The sequence below is a fragment of the Erpetoichthys calabaricus genome, chromosome 8 (genome assembly GCF_900747795.2).
Source record: "Erpetoichthys calabaricus chromosome 8, fErpCal1.3, whole genome shotgun sequence".
In the NCBI taxonomy this organism is placed as follows: Eukaryota; Metazoa; Chordata; class Cladistia; order Polypteriformes; family Polypteridae; genus Erpetoichthys; species Erpetoichthys calabaricus.
The window spans coordinates 242,629-265,322 of record NC_041401.2 but is presented as its reverse complement, the minus strand read 5'-3'; the positions used below and the strand labels follow the sequence as shown (position 1 = coordinate 265,322).

General features: G+C 47.4%; 1 protein-coding gene across 1 annotated transcript; it reads left to right on the top strand.

Moving 5' to 3' along the window:
* The first annotated feature begins 3,127 nt into the window (after positions 1–3,127).
* On the top strand, positions 3,128–22,036 carry LOC127529060 (collagen alpha-1(III) chain-like). The gene is made up of 3 exons (XM_051931440.1): positions 3,128–3,338; positions 11,533–11,738; positions 21,785–22,036. The coding sequence occupies exons 1-3, from the start codon at positions 3,143–3,145 to the stop codon at positions 21,866–21,868; spliced, it is 486 nt and encodes a 161-aa protein (XP_051787400.1). The 5' UTR covers positions 3,128–3,142; the 3' UTR covers positions 21,869–22,036.
* Positions 22,037–22,694: the final 658 nt, after the last annotated feature.

Sequence of the window (22,694 nt, the reverse complement as noted above, 5' to 3'; positions counted from 1 at the left end):
GACACTTATGTACACACACACACACACATTTACATGTACACACCTATCTACACGCACATACATGCACACATTTACATGTTCACACATATTTACACACACACACACACACATTTACACGTAGACACTTATGTACACACACACACACATTTACACACACACACTCACATTTACACGTAGACACTTATGTACACACACACACACATTTACATGTACACACCTATCTACACGCACACACATGCACACATTTACATGTTCACACATATTTACACACACACACACACTCACATGCACTTCCACACATTTACACGGATACACATATGTACACACACAGTTACACATACACACACACGCACACACACATTTACACACACACACACACATTTACACGTAGACACTTATGTACACACACACACACACACATTTACATGTACACACCTATCTACACGCACATACATGCACACATTTACATGTTCACACATATTTACACACACACACACACACACTCACATGCACTTCCACACATTTACACGGATACACATATGTACACACACAGTTACACATACACACACACGCACACACACATTTACACACACACACACACATTTACACGTAGACACTTATGTACACACACATTTACATGTACACACCTATCTACACGCACATACATGCACACATTTACATGTTCACACATATTTACACACACACACACACACATTTACACGTAGACACTTATGTACACACACACACACATTTACACACACACACTCACATTTACACGTAGACACTTATGTACACACACACACACATTTACATGTACACACCTATCTACACGCACACACATGCACACATTTACATGTTCACACATATTTACACACACACACACACTCACATGCACTTCCACACATTTACACGGATACACATATGTACACACACAGTTACACATACACACACACGCACACACACATTTACACACACACACACACATTTACACGTAGACACTTATGTACACACACATTTACATGTACACACCTATCTACACGCACATACATGCACACATTTACATGTTCACACATATTTACACACACACACACACACACTCACATGCACTTCCACACATTTACACGGATACACATATGTACACACACAGTTACACATACACACACACATTTACATGTACACACCTATCTACACGCACACACATGCACACATTTACACATTTACATGTTCACACATATTTACACACACATGCATACGCACACATTTACACATGCACACACACACACTCACATGCATTTCCACACAGTTACACATACACACATAAGTACACACACACACATTTACATGTACACACCTATCTACATGCACTTCCACACATTTACACGGATACACATATGTACACACACACACACACACGCACACACACACATTTACACACACACTCACATGCACTTCCACACATGTACACGTACACACACGTACACACACACATGTATTTGCACACACTTGAACAGACTCGCACACCCATGCACACCCATGCACACTCCCCCCCCCCCCCACCCAAACCCCCCGGCCCCCCCCCAAAGGCTCCCATCGGGGTCTGTTTATTCAGCGCGGCTGTGACGAGAGGCAGCTGACGGCCAGGAATGCGCTAATCGGCGGGGGAGGGCTGCACCCCACCCAGTGCTCGTCTCTGCCCTGACACTGCGAGTGCGAGGGTCCGTTCTACATTGTTATGCACCGTTACTTTCACAAGGGCCCCCGAGGCTGAGCCCCCCCCATGTGATGGCACCCTCGTTGCCCCGTCTCTGTCCGGCTGCTTGTCCTTCCTCTCGCTCGCCTAGCAGGGTCTCGGATCCGAGCTGTGTCCCCGGTGTGACCCCCGGGGGGCCGGTACTCATGTACATTTTCACAGCTGTACCATCCCAAAGTGGAGGAGCTGGCACGGTGCCACCTAACAAGCCAGCGCAGCGGCACATCCATCGGGCCTGTCTTGTCTCGGCGCACATGGAAAATGTTACAAGTTGGGACGGCCGCCGCACAAAGACAAGAGCGGCCTGTCATGGCTGACAGTGGCAGGAGTGGGGGGTTGGGAGGATGATACGCCTGATTTGCCCCCCCAGCAAGGTGGCATTCGAAGGGCTCCGTGAGGGTCTACAGCCTCAGAGGAGCACAGAAACAACAACAGCCGTGTACTCATAAGGTGCCTTTGTGTGGAAAGGCGCTATATGAGGTGAGGTGACTTACTAGAAAGCCGCGCCTGGAGAAGCAGGGTGGTGCAGCAGTTGGGGCAGCCACCTCACTGCTCCTGGGTTCAAATCCCATGTGACGGACTGGCTGCCCACTCAGGGTGACTTTCTGCCAAGTTACGCATGCTAGAATGTAACACGGTGGCATACGCTTGTGCCCTCCAGACTTGCTGTGCCACTTTTGCCCTCCTCCGGCTTGACTAATCAGCTTGCGCCCATGCACAGAGCCCATCGAGGAGGCACTCTGGTTGGCATGCGCCATAAATGTAGGCCACAGCTGGCTTTGGATCGAGGCAGGTGTGCTGAATGGGGTCTCTCGGTGTCACCTCCAGTCGCGTTCAATGCTCGTGTTCAGCTGGAGGGGTCAAGCGCGGCCAGAGACGAATTTCTTGGAATTTTCACCACCCCCGCAAGCTTCACTACTGGGCCTGGGAATTGGCCTGGGCATGGGTCCAGTTTGAGACTGGCCAGCCATGCAGAGAGCGCCACATGACTGGGTGATGGGTGCAGTTTAGTGGGCAGTAGTCACTCTTCTGCCTGCCAGCAGAGGGTGCTGTCCACTTGTCACAAGGAAGCGAGTGCCACAGAGTCAGCTGGCGACGTCCAGTTCTAGTGGCCACAGGTGGCAGCACCAGCCACATCACTGGTGCACGGGATGAACAAGGCGCTATACGCCAGGCGGTGGCGCCCACTCGCAGGCCTGCCAGGTGTGCGCAGCTGGGTCCGGGACCATCTGATTGCCGGGGCCACAGCTTTGGGCGAGGTGCGCTCCGGATGCAGCGTGTAAATATTTGAGAAATGCTGGCCGTGTGCTGTAAACGGAGCTGCAGATTAATCACTCAGCCTTCTTGGGAGACAAACTCTCAGATTTCAGCTGGTGGGACGGATTTTGGGAGATGCCAGACGGCCTCGGCTATTTAAGGGTGCCGCGCGGAGAGCGGGCGTCTCATGCGAGGAGTCAGAGAGCTGCTCAACCGACGTCCAGCTGCACAGAATCTCGTGTCTGCCCAGGCATGACCAGCTGTGCGCCCTCCGTGGGCGTCCTCCTCATCACCGTGCTGCAGCTCGGCCGAGTCCTCGCGCAGCAGAACGGTGAGTGTGCAGTGGCCGGGCGGGTATGGACCGGGGTGTAGGTGGGGGGCGTGGAGTGCAGGGGGCACTGTGTGTGTATGCGGGTGAAGCCCAAGAGCCTCTGCAGGGCATTCTGTGGACCTCTGGGCACCACTTGTGTGGTGTTCGCTTGTCATGTCCAGCCCATTCAGTTGATGACTGGTGTGGGCGAGTGGCCCTGCAGTGGACTGGCATCCCGTCCACGGTTGATTCCTACCCAATCCCCTGCGATCCTGTACTAAAACTGGCCAGGTTAGTGGCAGTGTGCAAGTGTGTGGGCATGCAAGTGGCACGGGTGCAGATCACTGAAGTTCAGAATGGGCGCTGTAATGGGCATGCAGATGGACAGTGGATCGGGTGTCCACTTTTGCAGGCTGTGGCCAGTGGTCTTTCACTTGGCTTGCAAGCTCTGCAGCCCCACCCTTGTTCTACACAGCTGGCAGCAGCCCCCATCCTGGGGCGGTGGGGTGGGGTGGGCTGAACATCATGCATGGCATTGGCACAGCTACAGCAATGCCAGGCAGAAAGCATTTTATCATTTGTGTGGCCAGTGAGGGCAGTGGGGCAGTGAGGTGGGACAATGAGGATGGTGCTCCTTGAACTTATATAGCGCCCTTCACCTGGGTGCTCTTAATCCATAACCATTTGAGGGTGGCTATGGGGCACAGTGGGCACAGCCAAGCACTTATGCCACTTTATCCTTCCTGAGCTCCTTGTGGTGGGCAGCGGGCTGCTTTCCCTCCTCCGTGTTTTCCCAGGCAAGCCATTAAGGAGATTCTTGAGCGAAGTGTCAGTGGGGAGGGTGGCCAAGTATGAGGCGAGCAGCGATGAAGTTCACGAAACAAATGAGAAACATCGACGAGCCTTGGCACCGTGCCCTGCGCAGCGCCGCCGACCCGCAGGTCACACACTTCTCATGTGAACAAAAGCGATTGTGAAAGGCTGGCTGGAGTGAGTCAGCCGAGCCCCGGGGGCGCACAGCAGGGGGCACGAGGTGGGGCAGTGGAGGGGGTGTTTGATGGAGAAGAGGGGAATAGGAAGTGGCTGTATGAGGTGTTGGGCAGGGTGGGGGCACTGAGGTGGGTCAGTGCTGGGGCGTTCGATAGAGATAAGGGGGCAGGGCTAAGGCAGCGTGAAGGGCACCAAAGGGGCGTGTTACACGAGGCAGAATGGGGGTACTGAGGGGGTGTGTAGCACAGGATGGGGGTCACTGAGATTATGGCCCACAGATGCAGGCGGACTGTGGGGCTACAATGGGCTTGGTTGGCGGGGGTACTGAGATGAAATGATGAAGATGGGCACACCCTGTGGTACAATGCGGCCAGTTTGATGGGTCACAAATACCTACTGGCAGCTCCAGTTCCCATGGTGGTGTTATGCCAGCTCTTGGGCTGCCCAGAAACATTTATGGGCATCTCTGTGGCACGGAGGGCGTGGCTTAGAGTGGCTCACCTGTAGTCCTTGTGCGTCTCCTTTGCCCCGGCGCTGTACGCTCGTGAATGGCAGGTCAGTGCTGCCCACTGCCGGCTCTCTCGCGCCACTGCAGCTGCTGTCGCTCTGCGCTCTCACCCCCCACAATCCCCCCCCCCCTTACCCCCCCCCCGCATCCGTCCTAACATCGTGGGGTGTCGGCGCCAGTCCTGACGGGGTCACCGGACGGATTTGCCTTTTTGGTTTTTATTTATTTATTTAAGGAGATCAGCGTGATGCCATCGGGCACAAGCAAATCGTCTCGGCTCTGCCCTTCACTGCCAGGGCTCGTGCCCACCTCATTTTATGGGCAGTTGGTTGCTTCCCTTTTTTAAATAGATGAACTGCACAAACATTGACATCCATTTTAAACAAAACAAAGTGCCAGGCTACAATAACTAACATCATTAAAGAAGATGAAACTTCACACAAAGCTTTGAACGGCCGATGAAAATCAGGCTTCTTATTGGCAAAGCTACACCCGCTTATCCAGAGCGGGACATGGGACCCCCCCCAGCAAGCATCGGTCACAAGGCAGGACAGGGGGCTGATTCCAGGCAGACCCCCACACAGGGAGACTTGCACTCGTGTCTCTTCGTGTCAAGTGAACCCCACAAAGTGACAAAGTCACGTCACAATCTGATTTGTGAAGAATAAACTCAGAGACGGCGACGACAACGGCGCAAGTGGTGGGCCAGGGTTTTATATAACAACTGCAACATGTGCCCGCTCTTTTTGAATTTCTGAAGAAAGTGCCCCACCAGGGAAATGGGATTTCTAATCCCAGCGGGTATAATCAGCAGCTGCTGCCCGTCACCTGCTAGCAGACAGAGCGAAATGTCACGTGAACGCCATACGAAGTCACAATGCTGACCTACAAACTAGCAGGAGAGTCCAGCTGCAGACCTCCAGCGGAGAGGACCACGGGGACGGCAGATGTGATTTAAAATGGGTACACATGCCAACTGGCACCAGAAGCTCAGAGCACAGTGGCCTCATCAGACTACCAGCTTGAATGAGGGTCCGCTGAGGACTCGCCCTTCACTTGCACTGCCATCTCTTTGCGCTTCAGCATGTGTCACATCACTAGACCTGTGGCTGCTCTTCCTTCATTTATGTCACAGTCTGTCACTCATATGCCGATTATTGTTTCCTGTCACACATGTAGTGACCACTGCCAGTGACCAAAGGCGTTGACTCAGTGATGTGACACAGAACATCAGGTGGCCTTAGATGTTATTTAGTTTAATTGTCACCTGATTCTGCTCAGTTCCTGTCACACACAGAGCCCAATGACATTTTCATTAACCAACATGTACACCGTGCCACCATCTGGTGCCATGCAGCTTACTTCATAGGACATGTGAAATATAAGAAGGCACAGAAGAAAAGTAGAAGGAGTAGAGAGGACACCCGAGTCCTGCTGGCTGTGACCCCCAAGGCCACCGCCATCAGTACACACGTCACACTTTGGTCACATCCACTGGACTAACAGATGCAGACCCTTACAACTCTTTACACAGAGAGCGGCCCCTTTATCATGAGAAGAAGAAGAAGAAGAGCTAGAACACATTTGACTTTTCTAGCGCCTTTCCTGCACGTCACACAAATGAACAACTTTGATCTTGATGGGACATTTTTATAATAAAAACAACTGAAGAATCTCACAAGGCAGTCAGTGCCCACCCAAGCTCTTTGGAAAATTTAAATAAATCATCCAATTTGGGGGGCGCCTGCCTATTTAGCTCCAATGCCATGTGGCATCCTGATGTGACCGGCCATTCTGTGCCACTCATATTCTTTATTTAACCATAAAGGTGCCGAGTCACCATGGCAGTCCAATCCAGGGGACAGTCAGCTGAAGGTGGCCGGGTACTGGTGACCCTCGGGTGGGACGCTGGGGTCTGCTTTAGTTCAATGCCGGTAAGAAGTAACCCATCCAGAAAGAATATTTTATTCCATCTTACTAACCCCTCGTAGTTTTGCAGAAATGGATGACAAACATTTTACATTTCATGTTGGGACGGAGAACAGAGATAATAAAATGACAACAGCCGAAAAAGTCAAAGTGTCAGGGACTGCCTGGCGCCTCCTGCTGGTAAAGCGGTGCCTGCTTCAGGGTCTCCCCTCTTTCTTTCTTTCTTTCTTTCTTTCTTTCTTTCTTTCTTTCTTTCTTTCTTTCTTTCTTTCTTTCTTTCTTTTACTGTCGTTGCCCCCATGGCACTAGATGCACTCTGACAGGCTGAGTGGTTTCTGCTCTCTTGAGATGGACCTTGGCAGACCAGGACTTGGCAGATCGGGATGCCCTCTCTTGGCAGACTCTTGGCACTCAGGTGACACTATGCTTAACCCTGGGAGCATGTCAGGGTACTGTGGACAGAGTCACCGCGTGGCACCAGTTGTGTCAGGTAACTAAACCAAGCAGCATCAGCTTGTACTGAACAGGTAAGTGCAGGTGACACCACATGGCAGTGGCACTGAGGTGGCCCCTCGAGGGTCACACGAAAGTCCAATGGCTTTGTATTACGATTGCAGCTTCCAAGTAGATGAGCAGATGAAGCGACACAGCGTACACTTCGGTAGTGCCAGGCAGGAGCTGATGGCACCTTGAAGTGCCCGCTCAATAATCATAAGACTGCAGAAGAGGGCACACATCACAAAGGCATTGTGACTCCTGAAAACACTTGAAGAGCCAAGCTGGTATGGGTTTGAACCCTCAAAGGTCCACGTGGCCACTCTTTAACGGACCCGCAAGCTCCTGTCTGTACCCGGCCACTCGTCCAGTGGGAGGTGATGAGAAGCTGCAGCCTGCCCTGACAGCATCTGAGCAAGGCAGGACTCACACCTGGGCACACCTGTCCTACGAACATGGAGGTCAAATGATGACCCCGTCTCTCTGGTTTACTGTGGGACCCCAAACAATGCAGTCTGGGCTCACTTGTGACTTTAAACTGGGAATGATGGGTGTGTGTGTGTGAGTGAGCCCATGATGGCTGGGACAGGCCCTGTCACCTCAGGGGTCCTGCTCAGTTCAGAAAGGGACAGACAGACAGACAGATGGGCTCAGTGACCACCAAGAGACAGGCTGTTATCGGAGCGGCACTGACCCACTGGTCACCATGTGCCCTCTGACCCGCAGCCTCCTATAAATGAAACTCATTTTGGATGGCAAGGTGGCTCAGTGGTTGGCACCTCTGGTATGGTGGTGTCACCAGTCTGGGGTACGATGACAGGGGTTGAAGTGGTAAAAAAATCAAAGACTACAACAACTACAGTAAGAATTCACCATTTGTGGCTTGAGGGCACACGTTGGTCATCAAAAGATTCAGCAGCAGAGGACTGCGGTGACACTTCTGTATGGGTGACAATAACCACACTGGAAACTGCTGATGAATGAGAAGGAAAAACTCTGAAGGGTTTGAGGAGCCCTGACTGTGACACGCCAAGCTGAGGTGTGGGGGCTTATTTTGAATGATTATCTCATTTATTTCATATTAACAGGGGACATGTTTTATAATAACAAGTTGGATTGGAGGTCTTTACTCAGAACTTCTACTTGTGGTGTTTTATTTTCTGTAAGCAGCCAGCATGATAACAATATTAGATACATTATCACTATTACCTAGCAAAAGAAATGAGCTTAAAAGCTTAAAAGACTGAATGGTCTCCTTTCATTTGTTAACATTTAATATGCTCTTATTTTCCTATGTAAATTAAAATAATAATAATAATAATAATAATAATAATAATAATAATAATAATAATCCTTTATACAAGCGGGCTTCATTTACAGGCCACACATTAAAGAGGCAGCCGTTCAAACTCGCGGGTCTCTGACGTCACTGCTGACGCTGCCCTGAAACTCTGACGTCGCGCATGCTGACGTAAACTCACTAAGCAGGATTGAATTCATCATTTCCTAATTTTTTTACGGCACACGCACACACACTTACATCAAAGTCATTATCAATGAATTAAATAACATGACAGTTACATTTTAACAATGTCAACATAATATGAGCCTCTTGCATTTTAATTTGAAAATGTATTTCTGTCTCTCTCGTTATGTCACAAACATGTAGCCGCTTGTCGTCGTGCACGCGCATTTCAATTGTGGAGAGAGACAGAGAGTGAGAGAGAGCGCAGGCGCAGTCACGTGACGAGAACGGACCCGGCGTTAACGGGCGCACTTTTCGGTTTAATCCCGTTAAGAATTAGAACATTAGCACAATCTGGACGAGAACAGGCCGTTGAGCCCAGCAAAGCTCGCCAGTCCTGTCCTCTTCATTCTTCCAGAAAACATCAAGTCGAGTTTTGAAAGTCCATCCAACCATCCATTTGCCAACCCGCTGAATCCGAACACAGGGTCACGGGGGTCTGCTGGAGCCAATCCCAGCCAACAAGGCAGGAAACAATCCTGGGCAGGGTGCCAACCCACCGCAGAGTTTTGAAAGTCCCGAAAGTCTTACCGTCCACCATGCTACTCGGTCCCTTATTCCAAGGGTCTGTGATTCTCTGCGTAAAGTTTAATAAGTTTCGCCCTGAAGTTTTTTAGTGGACACCGCGGCGGCGCTCGGCCTCGTAATCCGCGGCTTTTGTCAGGTCTCTCGTATCGATGAGCTGTCTGAGTCTGAGCACCGGACAGGTCAGTAAGGCTCACCAAACTCCCCGCTATGCCTCAGGACTCGCCGGACAGACAGAGATGTCTGCTAGCACAGGTCGATGCCCGTGACTCGGCTGTGGCGCTCGCAGATGTCACCATTTAAATGTTTTGTCGCCATTTTTAATTTGTTCCTAACCTGTCGGGCTCTCCGCGCCGCTACTGCGGATTTCTTTTCCTCGTTGCCATTCCTGATAACCCGAGGTGGGCTTAGTAGGCGTGTCCTGGTCGTGTATAGCGCCTTTCGAGTGTGCTAAGTGCACGGTAGGGTACGTGTGCGCCACCTGATCTGCCGCCTTCACGTTCATATTCAAAGAGCGCCGCTTTACCCCCCCCCTTTATTCCGTTCAGCGCCCTAAAGTTCAAGACAACAAAGTTAACGCAGCACAACAGCAGAGTCTAACGGTGCGCTGCAGCAAGGCGCTATATAGCGCTCGTCTGTTTGGTCATGAGGATCTGGCCATAATTCGGCAAATTGCGATGCGTCGGTGCCAGGCTCATGCCAGCTGGGATTTGTGTACATGGAGGCTAAATGATGGCAGCAATGCAGCACCCTGGCCGAGATACCAGAGGGAGGGAGTGATGGGGGGGGGCTTCGGATTGGCTGCATTTTGACAAGTAAATGGAGGCGGGCGCCCCGTTAGCTCGACAAGCCCTTTTAAGGCAGCAATTCTAACGGCTCGTGGAAGCTGACACTGCGCAGGCGACCCTTGAAAAGCGCGAAGAGGTCAGCGACATTCGCATTAAACCTGGACATGGAGGATGTACCCCCAAACCACTGGCACTGCCACCTCCTTCCTTAGGTTGGCATCGGCTGCCACTGGCCACGGGCTACATGTGAAGAACACGGACTGTCCCTTCGCCCCTCCTGCTTGTCCCACTGGCTTGGCCTCCCTTAACCTTCTGTCCCCGCAGCTTCGATTGTCACATTTCACAATGTAATGTCACCCGGGGGTCCTTGCGCTTAGTTTCAGTCGCATTACTCCATTCCGACGCCGAGAGTATAGTAGTTATATACATTCATTTATACTTCCCAAAGTGTTTTGGGTTATTTTTTTGGGTTGCGTGCCCACCTTTAAAGTCCCAACTGCTTTCTGCACAGGTGGCACTCGCCTGCCATCAGCGTTGGCCATCAGTTGTGCCACTCGCAGCCCATTAAGAGTCGCTGTTTGCAAGTTCACGCCGGCCGCTTGGGCGTCAGTCTGTCCCCTCGGTGCTTCGGGACTCTACTCCTGGGACCCCCAATCCCCGTGGCTGCAGGTTTTTGTTCCCACTCGTTGGTCTGGTGATGGAGGACGAAGCCCCGCGAAGCTTCTGACGTTTCTTGATTGTTCCGGAAAAAGCGCCGCCACTTCGGAGCTTCGAAAAGAACGGGCACAGTGCCATCTTGTGGTGAGCAGAAGTCATAGCACGCAGAGCTCAGGGCTGCGCACGGGCCACCACGGCTGCGGTAGACCAACGAGGAAATGCGGCGAACATTGATGGTGATGCCATTAGGGTTAGGGTCACCATGACTATGTATGGAGTGGCTCTGAAGCAGGAGTCAGAATTAGGTAACATCAGTCTTCGAGTACCAAGGGGCATAGAGAAGCACAGGGGCTTAGGGGATGTGCAGACTTGATTTAAAAAAGGTGGCTTCTCCTCAGGCGCAATGTTGGGACAGCCTTGGAGATACTTTCACATGGCACCGTGAAACAGGAGGGGTACGTGTCTTTATATGCCAGCTGATATAATGGCAATTATCGAAATGTGACCCTGGTAGGTTAATGCAGCATTAAATGGCACGTTAGGGTCCTGGCTTTGGCTTCAGTTGCCCTGCCGCCCGGCCTTGAATAATCACATTAAGAAGACGGACAGACAGATGGATGGATGGAGAGAAGTTCATTCCATAAGTGCAGCATTTACAGTCAGATAACGGGTCGCCGTGTCCCTGCACAACAGAACTGCTGCTTTCCCATCCCATCATAACCCTAGTGGAGAGTCCTGGTGCAGCACGCCTACTCACCCCGCCATCTTTTCTTCTCTTCTTCTTCTTCTTCTCCGCAGTTGTTCTTGGCACGTGCACATATGAGAGCCAGACCTACGCCAACAAGGACGTGTGGAAGCCGGAGCCGTGCCAGATCTGCGTGTGTGACGATGGCGCCGTCCTGTGCGATGAAGTCATTTGTGATGATGAACCTTTAGACTGCCCGTCTCCCGAGATCCCAGAAGGAGAGTGCTGTCCCATCTGCCCCACGGGTTCACCGCCAACGGTAAGCGAGCGCCGCGCATGCCCTGAGTGGATACGTAGCCAGAGCCGCGCTACAGCGCCCCCCAGAGGCCGGGGCCGACACTGCGTGGCACTCGCTGACTTCTGTCAGGGCGTCTGGGAGGTTAAGCGGGGCGTGAGGTGCAGTGCTGCCCCCAACAGGCTCTTTGCCTTTCCTTCTAATTCTGCACTTTTTGTTTTTTGGCTCAACTTTTATTTTATGTTTCTTTTTAGACAGTTGAAGCCTCCTGGCTCTGGTGCCAGAAGTAATTGTGATCTGGGAAAAGTGCCAGGGTCTTCCGAGGAAAACAATGAAGTCAGGCTTCAGGGAAATGTAAAATTAAGCTGAGGAGGTGGCTTAGGCCCAATGGCTGAAGGGCATCTCGGTGGGCAGTCGCTGAACGTTGAATTAAGCAACAAAACTTCAGGGCTTCTTATGACAAGTCATCCCTGTAAGGGACGTCCCCGAAACATACAGCAGTGATTGGCAGTGCCCTTGTAATGGGGGCAGCAGATCCACTGCGCTTTGCTATTCCGTCTCTCCCCCGGCCCACCCAAATACACACATGAAGTGGCGCTCGTCACCCTGCTTGTGTTGGTGGGCCTTTCTTCATGAATTAATATCCCACATACGTCCAGCAGGGAGCACTAACTCCTCAGAATGGCCCTCGCTGTATGAAGGTCGTGCCACCCACCGCGTCATGTCAAAGGCACAATGGTGACACCAGCCACACGAATACCCCCTTTAAAGGGGCTCGTCTGCGGGCAGAGCCTGACAGGAGACCCTCAGTAGAAGTCCAGTGCACCGGCGTCGTCGTCTTCAGATGCTGTAGGGGTGTGCAGGCGTAAGGGAGTGGGGGGGGCATGTCCAGGGCTCACAAATGCCAGGGTGTGCCAGCGCTTTGGCTGACTTGTATTGGTCTAATAAATCAATGGGACTTCAGCCCAGAGCTGCACCTCCCGCTTTTCAGAGGTTTCTGTAAAATTAACAAAATTCCTGTCAGATTTCTAGGACACAAAACTGAAAATAAAAACAAGAAATGAACAACAAAACATCGAGCAGCGATACGATGATCAGAACTCCAAATAATCGAGAAAGTCATTCGTGACTCGCGAGGAGTGACGGGCGCCGTGATGACAAGACCTACGACGAGCTGACCAGCGTCACCAGGACACCCTTTAATGACCGGACATTCAGACCAATCAGCCGCTGTCACCCGACATGCCAGGCCTGTTTCTTCAACACCACTCACTCCAGTCACTGGTCTGAGTTCACGTCAGACAGGAGGAGGTGACGGAGAGCGGCTGAATGACATGAGTTAGGGGACGAGGAGGTGCAGTGGACTCGGGGTCAGGAAGAGCAACAGACGAGGGGTCAACAGGCAAGAAGGGCGGAGGACCAGGGAGTGTGAGGTGGCTGAGTGGGACCGGAGATCAGGGAGCAGCAGTTAGAAATGCGGAGACGTCTTCCCTTCTGTCTCCGTTGTTCTCATATCTCCTGCTCATTTAATGTCATTTATTTAATAGAAATCACAAGCTGGCTAAACTGGCATTGGGTCTCGAATCCACGGAGTCATCACAGAGGGGCTTGGATGACATTTAATGTCAGTAAATGTAAAGTTTTACATGTAGGAAGCAAAAATGTGAGGTGTGAAAACACAATGGGGGGTCTGAACATTGAGAGTCCCCCTTAGGAGTCAAAGAGGACTATCAACTGGCAGACGGTGTGCAGACGCCATTAAGAAGGTTCACAGAGTGTCAGGTTATATAGCGCCTTGACGTGTGGAGTACAAGTCACAGGAGGTTCAGCTTTATAAGACAATAATGAGGCCTCATCTGGAGTCCTGGGGGCAGTTGTGCTCTCCATAAAGACACAGCAGCACTAGAAAGATAGATAGATAGATAGATAAACAGAGTGAAAGGCACTATATGATAGATAGATAGAGTGAAAGGCACTATATAATAGATAGATAGATAGACAGATAGATAGATAGGAAAGGCACTATATAATAGATAGTTAGATAGATAGACAGATAGATAGATAGATAGATAGATAGATAGATAGATAGATAGATAGAAAGATAAACAGAGTGAAAGGCGCTATATAATAGATAGATAGATAGATAGATAGATAGATAGATAGATAGACAGATAGATAGATAGGAAAGGCACTATATAATAGATAGATAGATAGATAGATAGATAGATAGATAGAGTGAAAGGCACTATATGATAGATAGATAGATAGAGTGAAAGGCACTATATAATAGATAGATAGATAGATAGATAGATAGATAGATAGATAGATAGATAGATAGATAGATAGATAGATAGGAAAGACACTATATAATAAATAGATAGATAGATAGATAGATAGATAGATAGATAGATAGATAGATAGATAAACAGAGTGAAAGGCACTATATGATAGATAGATAGATAGAGTGAAAGGCACTATATAATAGATAGATAGATAGATAGATAGATAGATAGATAGATAGATAGGAAAGGCACTATATAATAAATAGATAGATAGATAGATAGATAGATAGATAGATAGATAGATAGATAGATAGATAGAGTGAAAGGCACTATATAATAGATAGATAGAGTGAAAGGCACTATATAATAGATAGATAGATAGATAGATAGATAGATACATAAACAGAGTGAAAGGCACTATATAATAGATAGATAGATAGATAGATAGATAGAGTGAAAGGCACTATATAATAGATAGATAGAGTGAAAGGCACTATATAATAGATAGATAGATAGATAGATAGATAGATAGATAGATAGATAGAGTGAAATGCACTATATAATAGATTGATAGATAGATACATAGATAAACAGAGTGAAAGGCACTATATAATAGATAGATAGATAGATAGAGTGAAAGGCACTATATAATAGATAGATAGAGTGAAAGGCACTATATAATAGATAGATAGATAGATAGATAGATAGATAGATAGAGTGAAAGGCACTATATAATAGATAGATAGATTGATAGATAGAGTGAAAGGCACTATATAATAGATAGATAGATAGAGTGAAAGGCACTATATAATAGATAGATAGATAGATAAACAGAGTGAAAGGCACTATATAATAGATAGATAGATAGAGTGAAAGGCACTATATAATAGATAGATAGATAGATAGATAGATAGAGTGAAAGGCACTATATAATAGATAGATAGATAGATAGAGTGAAAGGCACTATATAATAGATAGATAGATAAACAGAGTGAAAGGCACTATATAATAGATAGATAGATAGAGTGAAAGGCACTATATAATAGATAGATCGATAGATAGATAGATAAACAGAGTGAAAGGCACTATATAATAGATAGATAGATAGAGTGAAAGGCACTATAAAATAGATAGATAGATACATAAACAGAGTGAAAGGCACTATATAATAGATAGATAGATAGATAGATAGATAGATAGATAGAGTGAAAGGCACTATATAATAGATAGAGTGAAAGGCACTATATAATAGATAGATAGATAGATAGATAGATTGATAGATAGAGTGAAATGCACTATATAATAGATAGATAGAGTGAAAGGCACTATATAATAGATAGATAGATAGATAGATAGATAGATAGATAGATAGATAGAGTGAAAGGCACTATATAATAGATAGATAGATAGATAAACAGAGTGAAAGGCACTATATAATAGATAGATAGATTGATAGATAGAGTGAAAGGCACTATATAATAGATAGATAGATACATAGATACATAGATAAACAGAGTGAAAGGCACTATATAATAGATAGATAGATAGATTGATAGAGTGAAATGCACTATATAATAGATAGATAGAGTGAAAGGCACTATATAATAGATTGATAGATAGATAGATAGATAGATAGATAGATAAACAGAGTGAAAGGCACTATATAATAGATAGATAGAGTGAAAGGCACTATATAATAGATAGATAGATAGATAGATAGATAGATAGATAGATAGATAGATAAACAGAGTGAAAGGCACTATATAATAAATAGATAGATAAATAGATAGATAGATAGAGTGAAAGGCACTATATAATAGATAGATAGATAGATACATAGATAAACAGAGTGAAAGGCAGTATATAATAGATAGATAGATAGATAGATAGATAGATAGATAGATAGATAGATAGATAGATAGATAGATAGATAGATAGAGTGAAGTGTTTAAAATAAGTGAAGGGAGTCAGTCCGGTGGGTCAAGATGACAACTTTAAGATGAGAATTAACAAGGACACGGGGACACAGCTGGAGACGTGTGAAGGGCGAATGTCACACAAACCTTAGGAAGAGAAGCACAGACACACGGAGTAAGTGACCAAGCAGTGTGGTGGACAGAAGGACTTTAGGGACCTCGACTTGCTGTTGTTTTAGATGAGTTAAGTGGACTGGCAAGCTTTGTTGGGCTGAGTGGCCTGCTGTTGTTTGAATTTTTCTTTTGTGCCATTGAAACACTAAGTGGGTCCGGGAACAGCGCCTCCTCCAGTCCACAGCTACTGGGCGCCGCCATGTTAAGATGGCCGCTTTGGTTTCATAATCCGGTTGATACAAGCCGCTCTAAATGCTTTGGTCAGGTGGCGTCTAGTAGTCACCCAAGATGGCTGTGTGGCACTTCAAGGTTGGCGCCGTTGCCCAAGTGCTTTATGTCCTTTGGTTGAGTTGTTTATCTTTTGGTTTTTGCTGACTGGTGTTCTCTGCTGGCGCCCGTCCTTTGCCCCCTCACCACAATAACAGAGGTGCAGGTTCTATTCAGTGAGACGAAGGCGCTGTAGACGTCTGCATCTCAAAGTGACCTTCACTGATTTGACGGTGGCAGATGCGTTGTGCCATCTGAGCTTTGTCTCAAGCCGCTTGCTGCCATCTTTGTGAGGCTCTTTGCTGCTTCTTATGAGATGTTTGCTCCTCCGTGCACCACCTGTTGGAGTTTCCTTTGTCTTGAAGTGTTTCCTTCTCAGTCTTTGTATATGAATTGATTTAGTTTTCCGTGTTGTTCTCTGACGCACTTAACCCTCGACGTCGAGAGGACATTCAACAAGCAGGCCACCAAAGCAGCAGGGCTGACCTCTGTGCCACTGTGCCACCCTTAGCTCAATTTCGCTTTTATTGCTGGTGTTTATTGTTAACACTAAATAGTGAAAAGCTTCTAATGACATGCTGTGCTTTCTGACAAATGCCATTTCTTAGAAGTTCTGCTACTTTAATCTTTAATGCTGTTATTCTCCATTGCATTTGATTCCATTTTCTCTGTTTGTCTAAAATGGACGGAAGCTTCAGCTTTTCAGGGCAGCACAGAACGACAAACCGCCACAGTCTTGTGTCATTTTCAAGTGTCAGGGAGTGTTGAAGTGTGACAGTTAAAGGGACTTCAGTTTATTCTGATGTCGCGCCCTCCATGGCAGACAAAGTCAAAGGGAATTCAATCGAGGCAGAAAGCTGAGGACTCAAATGTGAAATTGAGCACAAGATCAGACTTAATAAACACACGAGGTGCCCACACTCCTTTGGCACGAGGCTCAGGCTTACTGACAAAGGTCCTATCACCTGCACAAAATGGCAGATCACGTCACTGTCTTAACAAGTAAAAAGTGACAAGAATGACAAGAACAAACTTAAAGAAGAGAATGCCATCCAAAAATGAAAATACATGCACTGACATTCTGTGCCCACGTGTTCTAATCCATGTTAAGGTAATAGTTGGCACCTGCCACCCTGAAAAGTTTGGGTGACCACCCAAAGAGCAACTGGCAAACTGGCATTGTTTATTGATTTGTTAGACTGTTGGGCAGGCCAGGTCCAAAAGTGCCATCGGTGACCAAAGCCAATGGGCACAAGCGGGGTTGGTGGAGTCTTTAAAGGACACACTGAAGGCTTGTATGACTTTGTTTTGTGGTGCCAGGAAGGGCACTTTAACCTCAAAGGGGGTACTGGAAACGTCCAGATTGTTAGCACTGATTGACACATACAGCCCGTGAAATCCACTCCTCACTCCTCACTCCTGGCACTCAAAGCTGAGCCACCAAGAGTCCCCCGAAAGCGACAGAGGCTGGCTGGCGAGCTCAGTTTCACAATACCACAGCAGATGGCGACTTCACGGTTACCCCTGCACAGTTCACACCTTCACCAACATAAACGGCTCTCCAAGAAGGCAAGATGGCTGCCTTTGAAGGAGCAAAACGAGCAACAACTCACTAAGACGAGCTCACCTGGGCACATGGCATCAAAAACAAGGCACGTTCAGTGGGAACTTGGCAGGGAAAGCAGGCACGAAATAGCAGAAGTCAAACTGAACGATTCAACTCGGCGTTTGACACAGCGGGCTTTACCTCAGAATTAGCAGGAGAGTCTTCTTCAATTTAAAGAGTCTTCTTCTTCTTAATCCCGCTAAGCCTTCCTTAAAAGGATGTGCCATAATGGAGCAGGGTTGGTCCGCGCTGTGCCGTGCCCTCCTCCTAATGCCCGCGTGCCCTTTTCAGTGCCTCTTCATAGCAGGCGCAGTGTCCTCCATTCTGAAAGCAGGCACGTTGTGTGCTTCACGTCTGTCCACCTCCACAGCTGAATATTCGTCTGCGTCACACCAGTAGGAATGATGGAGAATTTCTCTTTGTGCGCTCGCTCGTCTGTCATCCTAAAGTTACTTGAAGCTAATTGTGAGTCCCTGGACGCCCCCATTCCACGTGTTCTTACACCGCTTCTTAATGTTTGCTCTTCATGCGCATCTTTCTCCCAGAGTTCTCTGTATTAGCAAGTCTGCTTGCATCCCAGAATTCAATGCTGCTTCAGTTTGTTTAGCTGATGGTTCTAAAGTGCCTTGAGCATAGGAAAGGCGCTATATAAGTAAAATGTATTAGTATTCTTATTATTAAAGAATAACACATCTAATGGACCTTTTTCTAAAACTGAAACTTTTCTCGTTCTCATTGGCCCCTCAGATACTCATCTTTGTTCCCCCCGGGTGTCCCGGACACGTCGAGCTCAGTCACCTGCTTGTCACCTCTTCTGGTTTTGTGCCGGCATTGAATGTTTTCTGAACTTTTGCACAGAGTTATACCCAAGGCTACTAGTCCTGGTCACCCAGCTGATTCACTTAAAGCGGCAGCTCATCTAAAATAAAGCGCAAATGAAATATTTAGGGTCAAATTTGTAAATTCTAAATGTAAATGTTTGAGGGAATTTTCTGGGATGTCCGCTGCAGGGAAGATCAATGACTGAAAATCCAATGGAAGACGTCAGCTTGTCCCTCATTGTGGCTGAGCAGCAGCAACTGCTCCTCTCAGACCCCCCGATGTCCTTTGTCATCAGCATGGAGCAAACTGGACAAACGTTTTGATTCTTAATGGCGCTGTTGGCACCTGCTGATTGGTAGACTCGCCACAAATGACCTTTTAGGATTCAGGCGGCGGTAGGAAGTTTTCCTGCTCTGAATAATGTTACTCTTATTTATTTCTGGACATTTTGAGCATTTTCACTGTATGGTTAGTTTCGTAAAATGTGTTCTTTGGAAGGATTGAGACTCCCAAGTCTTCACTTCCATTATGTTCACCAGAGGCTGCATTGTGTGATGTCACTGGTGCCATGTGGACTGCGTGTCATTGTTCATGGCTTAAAGGTTATGCATTTAGCACAAGTGTACGACTATGAGTTCGCGTGTTGATTTCTGATTTATAATTTCAACCCGTAGTGGTCCTTAATGACTACATAAATATGTAAATACATGTCTTAGCCCCCCCATGGTATTGTCACTCACTCCATTTCTTGATCCCTTTAATAAAATTAATCTACTTCATTCTGCGATGGGAAGAACACGGCCTAAGGACCACACAGAAGGTCTTCTTATCTTCCTGTCCATCCTTGTCCTTCTCCTTCACCATCAAGTTCAAGTTCACATTTGTCATCCTCAGTACAAAGAAGTTCTTGATTGCATGTCACCCAAGGACCTGTGACTACAGTACAATCGTGACCAGTGACAGACAAAAAGACAAGAAACACAACATGAGACTCTAAAAAAGAGGATCTACACAGGGAACAACCATCTGGTGGTCAGCTGTCACACAGCCGAGAAGAAAAGCTGTTCCTGAAGTTATTATTATTATTATTATTATTATTCTAGTGGTCCTAAAAGGCAACTGAGTCAGTGTGTATCATGCATGTCCTGGGATGGCAGACATTTTGTGCCCTTCACCACCCTCTGTAGTGCCCAGTAACCCTGGGCTGAGCAGGCGCCCTACTGTAACACTACTTGGCCAGCGTGCTGCCACGGTGGAGTGCCACTCAGACGATACGCACCAAAACCAGGAAATGAGAGACAGCAGGGCTCTGAAGTCAAAAGAATCAAAACCCAAAAGCCAACCTGACCAGGCGGGCTCCCTGAGAAGATTGTGAACTAACTAACTAACCCTTCACAAAGCTTTTACACAATAGCCGGGCTCCTGGACATCGTGTGGTACCGATGGGGGAAGAGAACCAACAGCAGTATTGGACATATTGGAAAACAAGATGGCAGATGTCAATGATAAGAAAAATGGTATCTCAAAAATATCATAATGTTGTAAGTTCAAAGAGCTGTGAAAATTCTATAAAGATCAGAGCAGGAAATGATGGGTTAAGCAAAAGTCTGGGCCAAACGTCATTCTTATCCAACTGGCAAAGCCCAGGACTTGAAATGAGAATCAAAGGTTTGAAAAATGAATCAAAATGTCCTGATGGCCTAAAAAGCTTCTCCCTAAATAATTATTTGGAATCGCGTAGAAGTTTGTTTCATCCACCATCTTGCCTTACTGCGACCTTCATCATCCTCTCATGAGAACTGCTCAGCGGCCGAGTGACTGAATTGTTAGAATCTCCTGACCGGCTACTTGCTGGTTGACCAGGGGGCCAGCTAAAGACTGATGGGGGTCTCGTTCGGCAACGCAAGCTCAGGCCCCACAGCGAGGCCGATGTCTGATCTTTTGTGCAGCTAATAAACTTTAAGAGATGGACGATTGTGTGAACAAACTCTTGAGGTGCTAACCGATGTTCTCAGCACCTTCTTCACTTTCACTCATCGAGCGCTGAGAGGGCGGGCTCTTGGAAATGCTGTGTTTTAATTGGAGGATTGTTGGTTCACCAGACACAAACCTTTAATTTCCTTTTTTTGTAGTCAAGTGTTTGTTGAAATTTAAATGTGTGGCTTATTTAAATCTTAAATATCTGCATATTCATAGACTACAGCTAACGCACGCTAAACATTTTGTTCAAATGTGGACCATGGACCTCCAGCCCTGAACCTCAGCTTTATACCCACTTACCTTTGCTGGCTTTATATTGTTGGTTGTTCCAATTGGCCTCCTGGGCTCCACTCCTACTCTTACTACCCTGACTGTGTGCCCTCGGGCCGGTGGCAGCAAGACAGCTGGCATCACGAGTTCTCAAGTGTGTCCCAGCAGTATGATCTAAAAATGAAGAAGCCAACTGCTATTAATGCACATTGTCAACGTGAAGCATCTGATCCATGTGAAGACTCGAGGAGGAGCTGCAGCCTTGTATTGATGTGGACTCACACCTGCCGTGGTCAGCCATAGACCCGCAACATTGGACTCAGAAGTGGTCTCCTTACAGTGTGAGCTCCGCTAGTCAGCCACACAGAGACCACCTCTGAATACCACGAGCAGGCGCCTCGTGGTGACATCGGCTTACCTCTCTGTCTCTGCCCCCACATCTTCTTGGCGGTGCCATCTGTCACTACAAACCTGAAGGGAGATGTTCAGGACTCCCAGAGGGGCCTGACCATACAAGAAGACAGACAGGGTGGGAGGGCACCACTAGGACTGGAGTTTGAGGGGGCATCGGGTAGGCAGGACACAGATGCTGGATTGTCATGGGATGTCATTGACACATCTGCACACAGGTACACCGGGACACAAGGCAACACAACACAAACCAAACACTTTTAGAGCAGCTGTTAGTCAAGATTTACACGACTCCTCGTGAAGGACACATTCCCAAATTTCTGCTTTCTCTTTATTTTTCAGAAAAATCCAGAAAATAATGGTGGTCCGACACCACCGGTGAGTGCCTTTGTGTCTGTGTGTCCTTCTGCTTGTCTCTCTGTCTGATCATTGCATGCTGTCATGGACTGGCATTAGAGTTTTAGATTTTGTTAATTGAATTTATTTCTCTTGGTTCAGTTAATTTTGTCTCTAAAGTCAATAGACGTTTGTTTCATTTTTCATTTTTTGCATTCTATACGTTTTGAATTCAATAATAAATCTGCAAATGTGTGAGATGCCATGTTTGTTTTTAATGGGTGCTGCCATTTTATGTGTTCCTTGCTAAGATCCACTGTTACGAATTGTGCTGTTGGACGTGAATAAACCAGCGCCGCACTACTGGGAGTCGTCCGAGATTGTGGATTCTCTAAATCTTAAAAAAGAAATCTGTTAGGAGGAAGCCTTTAAGGGTTTACTCACATGTTTACTTTCAGTGAGTTTGACCTGATAGTTTGGGCTGGCGCTTTGGGTTTCATGTTGATCATTCAGCACTTCGTGCTTCGATGTACAGCGTTATGTACGCCTAACTTCGGGTTATCACCCTGAGGCCAACGGGTTAACGGAATGGGCCAATGAAGATTTAGAAAAGGAGTTACATTGTTCAGGTAAAGCTCTCCAGTCCGACTGGGATTCCTGGTTACAGTTAGTACAATTTAGCAGAAAGTTTTGATCTCGTTTCTCAATTTAAAGGTCACCTTTTGAATGTTTGCCTGGTGTTAAGCTTCATTTGTTCGGTTCGCCTTGAGTGCGTCCTTCAGCCTCCAGCCTTTTTGCGTATTTGACTTGGTGTGCAGGATTCAGGAGACTCAAAGGGCGGCAGGGATTGCTGGCAAACGTTCTGCAAATTGCAAAAGTTGTCTGGTCCTTAAATTTAAGGCTGGGCAGAGGGCAA

Bases quoted from the DNA above. Each gene is read 5' to 3' on its own strand.
- LOC127529060 (XM_051931440.1), top strand. From the start codon at position 3,143: ATGCCAGACGGCCTCGGCTATTTAAGGGTGCCGCGCGGAGAGCGGGCG. The intron at 3,339-11,532 runs GTGAGTGTGCAG...TCTTCTCCGCAG, and splicing joins AGTCCTCGCGCAGCAGAACG to TTGTTCTTGGCACGTGCACA. The intron at 11,739-21,784 runs GTAAGCGAGCGC...TTTATTTTTCAG, and splicing joins CCACGGGTTCACCGCCAACG to AAAAATCCAGAAAATAATGG.